The following is a 16803-nucleotide window of genomic DNA, read 5'->3' on the forward strand; positions in this document are numbered from 1 at the left end:
AATGCGAATGTGTGTTTGTCTGTCAGTCTGTTGCGAACCGATTTAACTGAAATTTGGTATGGAGATACTTTGAGTCCCGGGAAAGGACATAGGATACTTTTTATCCCGGAAAAATGTACGGTTCCCGGGTGATAAACGAATTTTGGCGCTACGGAATTGCGGGCTTCATCTTATTAAGTAAGCATAATAATATTATAAGTATGAAATGGATGTATATTTTATATACTTTGTCTTGGCATCTCTACTAGGGCACGTCTCAAGGCCAGGCGCCCTTGGCCCGGCCTCCACAGGCTCACAACATATTCCCCTAATTGTAACATATCTCCTGTAAAGCCTTCGAGTCAGCTGTACTGTAAATGTACGCCTCCGTGGTCTAGTGGTTAGAGCGTCGATCTCGACTCCGGAGGTCGTGGGTTCGAATCCCGCGTTGGAAACATGTTATTTCCAAGTTTGGTTAGGACAATGCAGGCTGATCACCTGATTGTCTGACAAGTAAGATGATCCATGCGTCGGATGGGCATGTAAAAAAGTCGGTCCTGCGCCTGATCTCTCGCCAGTCGTGTCGGTCTTCCGTCCCACTGGGTTATGAGAGTAAAAGGAATAGAGAGTGCTCTTGTGTACTGCGCACACACTTGGGCACTATAAAATTACTCCTGCGTACCTGGCCTGGTTTCAATGAAACCGGCCACCGTCACCGAAACCGGTGTGGGGAGTATTATTATTATTACTGTAAATGTACTTGAATATTCTCCACATCGTAAAATACACTTTGAGTTCGTATGTCAAAGTTGATTTCAGGTTGCATCGTTTTTAATTTGTCGCAAAGCGAAATGTTGAAGTTGTTTGATTTTTCGCCAATTTTCGAAATCATGGCCCTTTGTAGCGTAATGTATAGTACTTGTTCATGCCGTATACCATAAAGTTAAAATACCTAGCGGAATAGAGAGACAAAGGCCTGAGCAAGAGAGATGTCACTATCTGTAACACTGCATGGTAAAAAGAGACGTGTGATACATGACAGCAGCATTCTTTTTTTGACGTCCAGTCGGCACGTGCCGCACGTTGACAATTTAATCTCATGGAATTCATGTTCAATCATGCTTGTGTAAGTGTATACGTACACATATTTTTCACACAGATGAAAACCAATTTCGATTTCGTTTGACAGCTCGAGATTGTTGCTCTATTCCGCTAGGTATATTAACTTTATGCCGTATACGCGCAACGAGCATATTATATCTATCTTGACAATAATAATTGTCAATTGTGTTAAAAATGTGTCCAAATAGTATTGTAGATGGTTTTTATCCGTCGTAAACGAACTGATATATAAGATAGTTTCATGGAAAGGAGGCCTTCCGTCCCAGTGGGTTATGAGAGTAAAGGAATAGAGAGTGCTCTTGTGTACTGCGCACACACTTGGGCACTATAAAATTACTCCTGCGTAGCTGGCCTGGTTTCAATGAAACCGGCCACCGTCACCGAAATCATACGTGGGAGAGCCATGCTTCAGTACGAATGGGCCGGCTCGACCGGAGAAATACTACGTTCTCACAGAAAACCGGCGTGAAACAGCGCTTGCGCTCAGTGAGTGAGTTTACCGGAGGCCCAATCCCCTACCCCATTCCTATCCCTGCCTTCCCCTATTCCCTTCCCTACCTTCCCCTATTCCCTTCCCTTCCCTACCCTCCCCTTTTACCCTATTCCCTCTTAAAAGGCCGGCAACGCACTTGCAGCTCTTCTGATGCTGCGAGTGTCCATGGGCGACGGATGTTGCTTTCCATCAGGTGACCCGTTTGCTCGTTTGCCCCCTTATTTCATAAAAAAAAATCGGTGTGGGAGCAATTTTTTTTTCATGGAAAGAAAATATACGCAACTCTCATATGAAACCAGTTTTTTTTTTTTTTTTTTTTTTTTTTTTTTTTTTTTTTTTATGAAATAAGGGGGCAAACGAGCAAACGGGTCACCTGATGGAAAGCAACTTCCGTCGCCCATGGACACTCGCAGCATCAGAAGAGCTGCAAGTGCGTTGCCGGCCTTTTAAGAGGGAATAGGGTAATAGAGGAGGGTAGGGAAGGGAAGGGAAGGGAATAGTTGAGGGTAGGGAAGGGAATAGGGTAGGGGTTAGGGGATTGGGCCTCCGGTAAACTCACTCACTCGGCGAAACACAGCGCAAGCGCTGTTTCACGCCGGTTTTCTGTGAGAACGTGGTATTTATCCGGTCGAGCCGGCCCATTCGTGCCGAAGCATGGCTCTCCCACGTATAAAGACGTAAGAAACGAAGAATTTACCTAGTAATTATTATAAAGAGGATAATAATGTTTGTTAATATCGAATAGGCTCCTTAACTCCTTACTTACTCCTAACTTTAAAAAAAGTAAAAACATTTGGTCTTTGAATTTTACTGTCAAGCGGTTACTTTTAATTTTTTTTTCATTTATTTTTAATTACATTATTAACAACTTACTTAATAACAACTTTGTATTACTTTTATGCATCACTATGTTATCCCTCATTTCGTCTACGTCGTCGTGTGACCGAACCCTAGGGGTAAATTCACATTACAACGTCGCGATGCCTTGAGATGCAATGTGTATTTAACCTAAGTCACAACTCACAATGAACATCTATTATGAAGTCGCAAGAAAATAGTGTTTTGAAATAAAAACTGTGTTTTAATGAAAGCGTAACATAAAAAAGTGAGCACACTGAGACGGGCCGTGCCGGGGCTCAGCGTGCCGGGGCTCATCGGAAAAATGCACGTATCGCACACTGTGTCGGGGCGCAGCGGATTTCCGCTTCCATACAAATTGTATGGAGGCGGATTTTTGCGATGAGCCCCGGCACGCTGAGCCCCGGCACGGCCCGTCTCAGTGTGCTCACTCCATAAGTCTTCGTTAGTGCCGGTGCCGGTTTACATGTAATGGTGATATATGCGGGCAAGTTAACGCTGATCTGGGGAGCGATTCTTATGCCACGAATTTCGCTTCGATTACTGTTGTACTTGGAGTCCGAGTACAACAGTAATCGCGTGTATTATGTATAGGGGAAACAAGAGAAAAAAAAAAATCTTGGACGCACTGCTTTTTGCGGTTTTAGGCACGAGGGAAATCGAGAGATCAAGTGAGATTCGAAGTATGAGAATCTGACCCTCATAAGTCAAAAAGTTCTTAATATAAAGCCTACCAAAACACTCTATACAAAATCTACATCTCATAACTTATTTAAAGATATTTAAGATTATTATACGTGGGAGAGCCATGCTTCGGCACGAATGGGCCGGCTCGACCGGAGAAATACCACGTTCTCACAGAAAACCGGCGTGAAACAGGGCCTGCGCTGTGTTTCGCCGAGTGAGTGAGTTTACCGGAGGCCCAATCCACTACCCTATTCCCTTCCCTACCCTCTCCTATTCCCTTCCCTTCCCTTCCATCCCTACCCTCCTTTATTACCCTATTCCCTCTAAAAGGCCGGCAACGCACCTGCAGCTCTTCTGATGCTGCGAGTGTCCATGGGCGACGGAAGTTGCTTTCCATCAGGTGACCCGTTTGCTCGTTTGCCCCCTTATTTCATAAAAAAAAAAAAATTGCCATAAAATCTTCATATAATAAATAATGAATATAATAATATTATGTATGAAGCCGTTTGGCTTGCTAGCTTTAAAGTTAGGTAAAAGGCATTTTTTCTTAAATAAAGCTGCAACCAGTAGAATGGATATAACTCATCTTGTTTCAGTTCTGAGAATGTAGGCCAATACCCTTTAATAAAAAAAATGTAAAAAAGTAAAAGTACCAATTTCCGTACTCCTCAAAAGGCGGTTGTTGCTTTAACTCTACCTTTAACTACATAAAATTAAAAAGTTAAAAAGAGTTCCAAATTCAAATATTCCACAGGTGCGACGCAGGAAGCGGAAGGTCATTGTGTAAATCTCAATTAACACGGCCACCGAGATCCTGTGGCATGCGCAGGCGCTGCCGAATTGGTTAGGGCTCTTATACTCACTTGAGACATGACAGTCTTAAGTAAGACCGTCTAAAGCAACACATTCACAACATATTTTGGTATATTGTATTATATTATTTTTGACATGTCTGTGTATGTTTGTAGCGTCCAATCGGGTGGGCCGATTTTGATCTAGTTTAGCACTCTCGCCACAAAGTGAATTTCAGTTCCTTTGTGGTGAGAGTGCCGACTCAAGTTTTATCCATCTTCGAGGTGGAGGAGTTCTGGCCCGCCGGTGTAGTTTACCGGAGGTTCCGGGGGAGGCTCCCGAACGAAGCGCGCATCACGTCGCCGAAAGAGACTTTACGTGATAAAGTGTATTGTGATTGTGTGTGTGAATGTGTAAATAATATATATTAGGATAAAATTGTTCGGCGTGCATTCGTTGTCTGATTGCCATAACACAAGTTTTTACTTAGCATGGGATTAGACGACGTGATGTACGCTACATAGCTTTTATACTATTGTTACATAATATCAATACTAGCTACCTAGCTTAATAAAGAATTTGAATTTGAAAGAATTTGAGTTTTTCCTTCTTTGCTTTATAACCGGTATGATTAAGAGTTCTTTGCCATTATTCATAATTTTTGCACCATGCTGAACAATTTCAAGTCAAAATTTCAAAGTTTTTAGTGAGCGATAACCCTAAAGTCACTGAATACGGTGCCGTTCCACCCGCTTCTTATAAGGGTCATTAAACGCTGATTATGATCTAAGAAAAATATTTTTACCAAAACATTTGAGGTTACTTTTTATACAACAATCCTTGTATTTGTTAATACTCATTAGCATAATATTATTAATTATATTTTTTAATGTAACTTTGTTACCCAGATTGGAAAAATAATTATTATTTTTACTTATATACTTACTTGAAACGGACTTCCAAGTTGAAAACTATAATATTCTCCAATGAACCTAAAAATAAGTATTAAAAAATTCCTGCATTTTTCTGAATTCGCCTAAACATAACAAGATTTATGCACTCAATCTAAGGGCCTGTTTCACCACTTCCTGATAAGGCTATCCATCAATTAACTTGACAGATCAAGTATGGAGAATCTGTCAAAGAAGTTTTGAATAGCCTATTAGGCACTTTATCAGAAAATGGTGAAACAGGCCCTTAATATTATAACTACTTACCAGCTAACCTAATCGAATCTATAACCGAATATATGAATTTTTAGTCCTGGTTTTCACTTAGTTTGTATTTGGATACAAATAAAGTGATTGAATCTTTTTGTATTAATTGCGACTAATGAAAACTCTAAACCCGCACTTAATATGCATCGAAAATGAATCATACAACCTTTTCATAATATTTAAGGCGTCGACCGATTACCTTGGCCGTGCTTAACCAAAATTTCCGAGATTTGTAATTCAAATCTCTTCGTAGAAGCGCAGTTCGCGGTGCGCGCGCGCAGGAGTCGCACGCGTGTTGTGTGTGTGTGTGTGTGTGCGAGTGTCAATGTGTGAGTAAATAATAGACTGTGCTTATATTGTGCAACACCTTGATATTTGGTAATTGTTTTGGTTTATTACTTTTGACGGGAAATCATTAAATTAAATATTTTAAATGTTAAGTTATTATAATTTAATGTTTTGTTATGTAAATAATGGCTGTAATAAGAATTATTACAATCTAGCATCCTTGTTAACATATTCACAAATAATCAAAAACATTACAAAAGCTTATTGCAAGTACACAGCCTAAAACATTTTCACTAACATTACAAATCCAATAACACCTTATTGATCCAAATCGTATTTTTGTTTAGGTGTTATGATCAAATTAAAATACATAATACATACCCTTGCTCTTGGTAAAATATGTAATGCTATATAAAATGTATTTTATAAGCGCTTGACGTTAAGAACATCAGTTAATCAAAACACTATTGATGTTTGACTAACATAGTAACATGTACATTATATAGTAAAAGTAAACATAGCCTGTATTTAACTTGAAGTAAAATACGTCGAATGAAAGAAGAAAATAAAACAAAAAAATATAAAAAAACGAGCCATCTGATACGAACTTTCTGTGGTGCTACGCCGTAGCAATTTGAAAGCTACATTATGACAGAAAAGTTGTTCAGAAAAGTTTTTAATTATACCCTCTAGACATTATATTATTATGTAGAAAATTACATGATAAACAGCATAATATTACATTTACTACTAATACTTTGCTGCTACGACACAATTAATGACGCAATCTGTATATTTATTCCGAAACTTACGCCGGTAACCTACCGGTTACGCTTTCCGAGCTAAAAACTAGCATAATAAATGTCCTTTTTCGGGTCTCAATATAACTTCATTTCAGATTTTATTAAAATCAGTTCAGCGGATTTAGCTTAAAGAAGTAACGTACAGCCAGATAGGAATACTTTCGCATTTATAATGGTATGGATTATCCCAGAAACCATCCTAATTCTTGCGTATTGTAGAAGTTTAACCCAAAAACAAATACGAACTAATGGGGCTCAAGGTGTGCCCCAAACTGTGTCCAATTACTGAAACTTTTAATGAGTTGCCCCGGTGCCTTAACTCTCATTACCTGCAACCAAAATGAAAAGGGACAGGGAACACGTGAAAATAAAGAATACAATGGTATGTTTACCGGAATTACCTTTGTTTTTAACTCTTGATAGAATAATATTTTGAAAAAATTAACGATGTAGAGTTTTCCTAGTGTTACCCAAAAGAAGCTAGTTGGTAGCGTAAAAAATCGTGCAAAACAGTTCGTCTGAATTCCTATGGTCTGCCCTAGCTAGCTTCATGTTGTTAATTACAAACGAAATTTCTAAGAAGAAATTCATAGAATCCAGTAGTCTTGCAGCAAACGTCGTTTGCTGAAGTCTTATGTGAAATGTCGTTTGGACTGCATCTTTACCAAGAACTACCAAGTTTATAGTTACTACCGAGTGTAGAACCTCTCAAGCTCAAATTCAACAAGCTGTCAGGGCCTAGAAGGCTCAATTTGAAGCATACCTGTGCTGGAATGTATAAGCTGTTATAAAATCCTTCCTATATGACCTCAAATAGGCGACACCGAAGTGGGCACCATGCGCGTGCGCATACTAAGCAGCCGCTTGTCAGTCCGAACGCGGACAAGTGACGACACAGTACACACACACAGTGACGTGGACAGACAGACAATTAAACACTAACCCCCTTACTAATAAACGCTGTATAAGCTTTGAATAATTATACAGTGTTTTGTCTTCTTCAATCCAATTAAAAATGTCACTTGTGTGACAGGAACAAAACACTGTATATGTATTCAAAGCTTATACAACGTTTATTAGTAAGGGGGTAAATGTGTATACTACTATCAAGAAATTGGTAGGTAGACACTCTAGATAGACCTATGTAATTTTGTCGGGTTTGTAAAGCTCAGACAGATCTCGACTAATATTGACTTGACAAAACTTGAGCACAGATTACTAAATAGTCGACTTGGTAATTAAAACTAATTCTGTTTTTAAAAGTGGTATTAATTCGATAGATTCTCGCGCTTTAAAAAATAGTTCAGATAAGGCTATTTTTGCGAATCTGTAGGCGTAAACGTGCATCAAGAAAAAACACACAAGTAAATAAATAAAACAACATTTTTTTTAAATTGCAGCAGTCAGATACAAAACCTTACATTTAGAATATGCCCTGTAGGTTATCAAACGGCTTCTGATAATGATGATGATGATCATGAATATAAAAATATCCACAATAATAACTTCCTCAATAAAAGTCGGTTAAATGTAAGGCATTCACAATAATCAATTCGGTACCGTGTCGATCGACCTCGACCACCCAACACCAAAACAAAGTTACATAATTACAAAATTGCTCTTCACTGAACATCATAATTACTGACCTGCAATTAAGGTCATAAGAACAAGTGCTGAGTGCCCACTCTCTGGACATTTTGGGCAAATGGGCATTTCGGTTTCAAATTATAAACCATTATAAATGAATGAAATTCTTTGATAAGTTTGAATTATTCCAATGACCCCAGAGAGATTCAGAAAGGCCTCTCTTAACGTTGGGCCATGTTGGAAAGCCAATACTACCATGATTATTGATTGCGAAGGCGTCTATAGATTGCATGATAGGAAGAAATCGTGTGCCAACGTAGAATATGACCCTCTAAAGTGTAAACGTTGAAACTTTGTTCGTGTAGAAATCTATAAGAATTACGAGTATATCTTAAAATGAAGTTAATTTTACCGCAATAAAATTAAACTATCCCACTAAGACTTTTCATGTAAAATGTTACCTCGACGACCACAAAAGGTTTGCCCTGGGAAAAAGACATGATCTAATGTAGAGCCAAGCTTCTGAATCTACGCGGCCTAACTCTATCAAACCTAACTCCAACAAATTCTGCATATCATTACCGATATGTAGAATTTGGAGGAGGTTGGAGGCTCTACATTAGATCTGATGTCTTTTTCACAAGGCAAACCTTTTGTGGTCGTCGAGATAATATTTTACATGAAATGTTTTTGGTGGGATTTCAGTACTTTTTGTAAGTTGCTACTTGCTTGGTAGTTTTTTTAGTGTTTTTTATTATTATTTTTTATTAAGAGATTTTTAGTTAATGTCCATCCCGTGTAAATTTTCAGGTCCTAATTCATAAAATTTTCGAAAGTCTTATAATATTTAAACTTCCATTACCTAAACTTATTTTACGGCGTATAACCAAATTTCGGCGTATTTTAGATATCAATAAAATCTAAAGTATAAGAGCCATGATTCAATTGAAACTTTGTATGCTTAATAAGTCTATTGATGACATCATATCCTGAAAATATGAACTATCTGCTACAACGGAAACCAATTCTATTAATGTTAAAAAAAACGGCGAAACACTTTGAGAAATGGTATGTCCTTGCGCTACGCTTGGCTCGTCTCGGCGGGTGCACTGCCGTGCACCCAGATTCTATTAATCCCATCTTGAGACTTTTTTTAACCTTTATATTTTATCAATAAAAATTAAATGTTATACGGCGCAATATAAGCTTATACAAGTGTTACTTGTACTTACTTTACTTAATAAAATGTTTCATACAAAATTTCATCTAAAAGGCAACAGCGACAGACGAACCGATTCCCAGCTTTAGAATTTAACCCGCCATGCCATATAATACTCATACCTTTTGATTTACAAAGAACAAAAAACTTATAAATTAAAATTCCTTAAACCGTGTTATATTTATACGTTTTGTTATTAGATATGGAGATAAAATCTGTCCGACTGTACGTAACCTCCACGCCCTAACGCGTTGTAAAAAACGTCAGTAATTACTAACCGCAAGTTAAATTGAGATTAAACTTTAACCGGCTCTGTTTAACTATTATCTTTGATAAAGAAGAGTTTATATTAGTAGTGAAATTAGTTAATTACGTCATACATTTCTTTAAAATATGAAACAATATAATTCATCACGCTAAGAGAATGTGGAAAAAACGGGGGAAATTATTTGAAATGGCTTATCTCGCGAACTACTGGAGCAATTTTTATGTTATTTGGCACAGATAAGAAGTAGACCACGTAAAGAATCATAGGCTATCGATTTTAATTATTTTTTCAGTGGCTCTATATATTATACACCCGTGCGACGCCGGGGCGGGTCGCTAGTTTTTTAATAAAATACCCAAACAACACCTAAAATAGCCATTCATTTGGCTACGCTTTTGCGTTGACATGCCATGTCTATAATTATTATTCTGCTAATGGCTATTACATATTGACGGTAACTTTATTCGACCGCGCATTTTTCCTTGATAAAAACTATGTCCTTTTCCGGGACCCAAATGTTTTTGGTAGTGCTATCTCCACTCCACACCACTACCAAAAGCATTCAATGATTTAACATAGTACATAGATGTAAACAGACGAACAGATACACAGAACAGAAAACTTTCCTACGTTTTTCTATTCACTAGTGTCCGACCGAAGGTCTATTTTTGGCCGAAGCCGAAGCCGATTAATCGGCAATCGCTACAACCTTTGGCTGAAGCCGAAGCCAAAGGTTTATAATCTTAATCGCTCGACTCTCAGTAATTAATTTTAAACCGACTTAAAAAAAACAGGTTATCAATTCTACGCGTATGTATGTAATATTTCCAGAACTGCCAAATTTTCGTATATGTTAGTCTGTAATCTGTATCAGCGTCTGAACAAATGTACCAAATTACAAGTGTAGGTATGTATCTATGTAGGTATGTATGTTTTTATGTTTGTGTTCGCATATCTCTGGAACTACCATTGCGATTTCAGTAATTCTTTTTTTCTTGTACTAGGTATTGTTCAACTTAGGGAAGATTCATCAAAATCGGTTCAGTAGTTTTGGAGATACGGAGTTTTAATTCTGAATTACGTATAATTTTGAAGTCGGTTTTATCTTTTTAAAATACAGTTATGTTCAATATGTCTACAAGCTACAATTAATTATTTCAAAACTTCAATATTGAAGGCTTACCTGTATATGGCTGTCACATGGAGAAGTTGATTTAGAGCTGATGGTAATAACTAATAAAAGTTTGTGATTTCGTGATTTATTTATTACTAAATAATTTGTGGACTACAAATAATTAAGTTTAAGGAATGACTCAAATGCGTAGTTCGAAAACGGATGAGAATTCGGAACAAGTGTATAGAATCAAAATTATAGAGAACTTAATCAGTTTTTTTTTCATCGTAGAATGTTTTTTGCTACAACGCATCGTTGTTTAGTAATTATTAGCCAAAAACCAAAACTTGAGACTTTTGTCACTCCCCCCTCACTCCAGCTCACGTCCTAGACTTTAGGAATTTTAGTATTTTTTGTCCCTAAGCACCCTGAATAAGTCCCAGCAGAAATCTCTGACGTTCCCGCTTACGCATACAACAACTACATACTTTATTGACTGAACTTTTTTAAAAAACATAATTTCTTTATTATTTCAAAAATAACAATAATTAGACCAATCAATCAGTCTTTATTTTACTCGACTAGACCAAAACTAGAGTAATATATAAAATAAACAAATACTAACTTCTTAATAAATAATTAAATTATTTATTAAAAAGTTAGTGTTTGTTTATTGTATTTGACAGTGACTCCCAGTGGCCTCTGCATACACGACCGGTCCGTCGATCTTTTAACGACTCACTCAGTCTTTCGTTCAATTTCGACGGTTGCTCGGACCTTCGGCAAAGCTTCGGCTTCGGCCGGGTTTTAGGCCGAAGCCGAAGGTTTTGCCGAAGGTGTTTTTTTTTGGCCGAAAGCGGCCGAAGCCGAAGCCAAAGCTTCGGTCGGACACTACTATTCACCAAACTATCCTCAACGCCCATATGAATCGGTTCAGACGTTTAAGCGTGAAGAGGTACAGACAGACATCGCAATAATAATAATATTAGTATGTAGTTAATGAAGGCTATACCCGCGGGGTAGGCGGCTACCTCGCCGCTGGGTTTGGGCGCGGGTTCAACAGCACCATTGTTATTAGCCGCACGCCACGCCAGGCCAAACACGCTTGTGTGTAGTTGGTACAGTCTACCACGTATATAACCTCTCTAGATAGGCTTTTTATAGGCTATTCACACCTCTCAGATCGCTAAGCAGTGGCGTAACTATATAGGCTGGCAGGGCTGGCAAAATGCCTCGGGTCACCTTCCCAAAAGGGCCCCGGCCCAAGAGGCCGTGAGGTCAGAAATTTTTTACATATTGTTTTATTATTAACGTGACGATTTTTACTGATAGGGCACCATCAATTTGCTACAGGCCCTGGATGTTATAGTTACGCCAAAAATACTCATGACCTTGGTTGGGCGAGGAGGGAGCAGGGCGCGCTATTAGTTACTAATAGCGCGCCCTGCTCCCTGGCCTACTGTGGGCCAGTGATTAAAAGCCTCTGTATTGGTAGATCGCGATCAGACAATGACACGTTATTCATATCATATCCACATTGCACATGCATCAAATAGCACTTTCAATTTCGCCAAGCGATCTTAAAATAATAATTCGACGTGCCACCTAAACGACAAAAGTTGTAGAGTTTTGTACTCTACAACATGGTAATAAATACAAATAGCAAAAAAACCCGTAGGAAATGAAATATTTATAAAAAAGCGAACAAAACCGACTTTTGTGACCTTTGACCTCGAAATTTAATAGTTGCGCACTACCATAATAATAATATGTAGGTTTTGAGATCACAATTAGGGTGTCAATATACAAATATTTACAGACCTACAGCCAGGCGCGGTCCCAACGGGGGGGGGGGGGGGGCGGGGGGGAGATGTCACAGGGTACATGATCCCCCCCCAAAATCAAAGGTGAAATTGAAAAATTTCAAAATCTTGCCAATTAATAAAAGGAAATTTCCACCTATCGGACGCAGTGGTGGTTCCCTAACCACAACCCAGAACCGTCCGAAGGCGCAGATAAAAAGAAAATATATTAGCGTAGTGACTAGTGAGTGGTGCCCCCTAAAATTTTACAGCTGGGTATCTCGAATTCCGAGATTCTTACCTAATTTAAGCCTAAGTTGACTGGACTAAAATGACCTATCGCTTTCGGCTTTCGGGTTACAAAAACAATATGTTAATTTGTTTCAAAGCTGGCTTAAATTATGTTTTACAATGGCTTAACAATTTATATCAACTTAAGGCTACAATAAACCGCGATAAGATCAAATCCCAGCCATTAGCACTGCTGGACAAGTTGTAGGCGCGTTCCCAGGACAAATACTTATATATTTAAATGAGCAATTCTTGTATATATATATATATATATATATATATATATATATATATATATATATATATATATATATATATATATAATTGGAATCTCGGAATCGGCTCCAACGATTTTCATAAAATTTTGTATATAGGGGGTTTCGGGGGCGATAAATCGATCTAGCTAGGAATCATTTTTAGAAAATGTCTTTTTATTCGTGTTTTATCGAATACCGAGCGAAGTTCGGTCAAATAGCTAGTTATTGTTTAAACTACATACGTACTTAAAAAGGCTTTAAAACAATTCAAGTGTCTTAGACCTAATTAACAGATTGACATACAGTTTACTAGAATCTAGATGATATCCGACGCGTCAAAATTCGTTTAAATCATGCGGGAACCGTAAATTTTTCCGGGAAAAATAACATTTCGATAATATTCAATCATAACCCTCCATTTTGCTTCGCCGTAGTCGGGTAAAAAGTCTTTTCGTCGTCGCGTCGTAAAATTAAACTCCAAGCTCAACTCCAAAGTCCTATCACAACTTTTAAGCTCTATCTATGCTATAATTCGTTACATTGAGTTGACACAACCCGACTAAATTACATACTCGTCAATTGATCTACCTTAATATAGTTATAAATTTCTCAGATAACACCCATGTGAGTTAATTTCTCATAGAATTTACACCATATAATAATCAATGGTTACCACCGTTTCCAATGTCCCAGAACGATTCTCACTGCTGGCCATTGTTGGGCGTGGGACTGCTTTTCTGGGCTTCGATACTGTTAACTATCTTATTTATATTACAGAAAAAAAAACACGGAAACATACATTTTAATTGTTACTTTTTTAGTACGGAATGAAGTTAAAAACAGTATTTTTTTCTGAGAAAAGTACGCACCTGCGTGGTTCTGGATGGACGCACAAATGTTTTAAATACTAATAGGATTGCTTACTAGTTACCAATTTTTTCATGAAATTCAGTATATAGGGGGTTTCGGGGGCGATAAATCGATCTAGCTAGGAATCATTTTTAGAAAATATCATTTTATTCGTGTTTTATCGAATACCGAGCAAAGCTCGGTCAAATTGCTAGTAGTTGTTGATTAGTGAACTTTGGAAGAATTGTTGTGTCTCATCAATCATCTTACAGTCCTGTTAATATTATCCATATCACTAATCAATAATTTAACTTTAACAAAACACCTCACACGGTTCCTGAATCCTGAGTATTCCCAGTTCTCACGGTGAGGCAAGTGGGGAGTGGGGGCTGAGGAAGCGCTTCCCGTCACGTGCTGACTCCCCAATCCCCATTCACTCCTTAGACGTTAGGGCTTCTAGTAATTACGTGTTGTTGTCTTGTAAGTTGTCACGTGTTACTTAGTGTTCGATGCAGAATTGTAACTGGAATTATTAGATAGTGTATCCATGTTTCATAGTATCTTAGAAACTAATACATAATCTTATCTTATATCTTTAAACGAGCAATTCTTGTATATATATATATATATATATATATATATATATATATATATATATATATATATATATATATATATATATATATATATATATATATATATATATATATATATATATATAATTGGAATCTCGGAATCGGCTCCAACGATTTTCATGAAATTTAGTATATAGGGGGTTTCGGGGGCGATAAATCGATCTAGCTAGGAATCATTTTTAGAAAATGTCATTTTATTCGTGTTTCATCGAATACCGAGCAAAGCTCGGTCAAATAGCTAGTGTATCTAATGCGAATTAGTAAAATGCCGAATTTAAGTCTTTTCTTTAATGCTGAAACGTTGAGATAGTTTAAATGCAAAAAAATATTGTGATCGTTATGCGAATTCCTTGAAACCCAGCCCGGAAACAAAATATTAGTTCAGTGGCAAAGCCTGAAGAAGCAACAAACGGACAGACAGTCGATTTTACCATTAGTTTAAAGTTTAAACGATAATAATGAACGTTTCCTTCATTCTTATATCTTAACCATTATTGTATTATTATGTTAGCCATTAGTTCAACAATTGAGGGAACGGAAGTCGCGGTCTGCGGTCGGACTACAGCTGCTTCTGCACTTTATGCCTAATTCACTTTGAAACTAGCTTTTTATTTATTTGCACGTATTATTGTTTTGTAAGGTTACTTAAATCATAATTCATAATTAATATGGGACAATGGGATCTGAATTCTGATGCAAGTCTTGACGTTAGGAAGTCATAGAGGTTATCACTTCCTATCAAAAATACCCTTTTTAGGGTTCCGTACCCAAAGGGTATAAACGGGACCCTATTACTGAGACTTCGATGTCTGTCCGTCTGTCCGTCTGTCTCCAGACTATAACCAGAGACCAGCCAATAACTCAAGAACCGCTATAGCTAGACATCTGAAATTTTCACAGATTGTGTACTTATATCTGTTGCCGCTATAACAACAAATACTAAAAATAAAATAAATATTTATGGGGGGCTCCCATACAACAAACGTGATTTTTTTGGCCTTTTTTGCTCTATATCAATAATGGCAACAGGCAGGTACTTGATTTTTTTCTCGAAGTCTTTAGTTATATGACTGTGTTCTTTAATATTTAATAATAATATTAAAAAAAAATTAAGGGTTACACCCTCTACAACAAAAACTTTGTACTCCCATACAAAAAACACAATTTTTGGCCTAATTTTGCTCTATAAATCTCTAATATAATGGTACGGAACCCTTTGTGCGCGAGTCCGACTCGCACTTGGCCGATTATTATGAACATCGTCATATTTTGCCTCATGCTCCCCTAATAGGCTACTTGACGTAATTTTTTTCTTAATGCTTATCGCTTCTTAATAATTCGTTTTCACAAAAAAAAACAAATATTTTAATATTTTATACAGTAGAAACCCATAAAAATGTTGTTGAAAAATATGCCTTATAAATAGCGCCGAAAACACTGTCCGCCATAGTGTAACGTCGTACGTTTTGTATTTTAAACTCTCTTAATTGAACATTTTTTCATGTGCTAAATGTACGAGTCTAAAAGTGCCCAAAAATTATAAAAGAATTAAATAAGAAATTAGAAATTATTTGTAATGTTGAAAACTTTTGGAGAAAAGTTTTGGCCATTTCATTTCCCGTCTACAATAGAGTCTGGCTAGCGAAAGATGAGACTGGAAAAAGACGGCAAATTCAAAAAATCAACGTATAACAACCCTGTCTGTAGCCGGAATTATAGTTTTGATCTACGAACTACGAATAATAAGGTTTCTTATTTTTAATTTTTCGTAGTTCGTAGAACAAAACTATAGACAGGGTTATTATACGTCAATTTTTTTAATTTGCCGCCTTTTTCCAGTCTCATCTTTCGCTAGCCAGACTCTAAATGGAGATAATTTATGAAAATGATGTTTTATTTGAATTATTCAAGAAAATATAATTTACAAATCTTTCTAGGCTTATTCTTATTATTTATGTACAAATAAACTTACATATAACGAGCGCGATAGATAAAAGACATTAAATTACGGGTATGATGACGTCACATCCAAATCGGAAGTACCGCAAAAGCGTTTTCGTCAGTACAAATCATATTTTCATAAAATCATATTTTCAAATCGACTTTATTTATCAATCATAAGCTTTTATTTGATGAAAAGGGTGAAATACGGTTTCCTAGGCCAAGTTCTACTAGAAATATGCATTTGTTCAATGAAATTGAATATAGGTCAAGTAGCCTAATTTAACGCCATCTAGTAGCAATTATATACATTAGCTCTTTTTATTTTTATTTTAACATTTCTAATAATAAGCTATTTATTTTTTGTGTGTTGTTACAGATTGGAACAAAGTATACGGTGTAAGAAAATGCAAACTAAGAACATAAATCTCATCCAGGAGCAAAGAAACAAAGACATCTGCGAGGAACAAGTAAGTTTGGCGCCATCTATACTCGATTAGATAAACTATAACGCTCATTAATTTATTAAGTCCTTCATACAATTTTCGCTAGATGTCGCTAACAGGTACTTTTAGTATTGTGTAGCGCAGTAAAAAAAAGT

General features: G+C 36.9%; 1 protein-coding gene across 1 annotated transcript in view; it reads left to right on the plus strand.

Moving 5' to 3' along the window:
* Positions 1-5422: 5422 nt before the first annotated feature.
* The window catches only part of LOC121734801, an 86069-nt gene continuing 74688 nt past the window's right edge, over positions 5423-16803 (plus strand). The window contains exons 1-2 of the mRNA XM_042125417.1: positions 5423-5526; positions 16582-16672. Coding sequence (XP_041981351.1) covers positions 16610-16672 — 63 coding nt within the window. The 5' untranslated portion in view covers positions 5423-5526; positions 16582-16609. The remainder of the gene's footprint in view (positions 5527-16581; positions 16673-16803) is intronic.

This window comes from Aricia agestis, chromosome 16 (genome assembly GCF_905147365.1).
Source record: "Aricia agestis chromosome 16, ilAriAges1.1, whole genome shotgun sequence".
Taxonomy (NCBI): domain Eukaryota; kingdom Metazoa; phylum Arthropoda; class Insecta; order Lepidoptera; family Lycaenidae; genus Aricia; species Aricia agestis.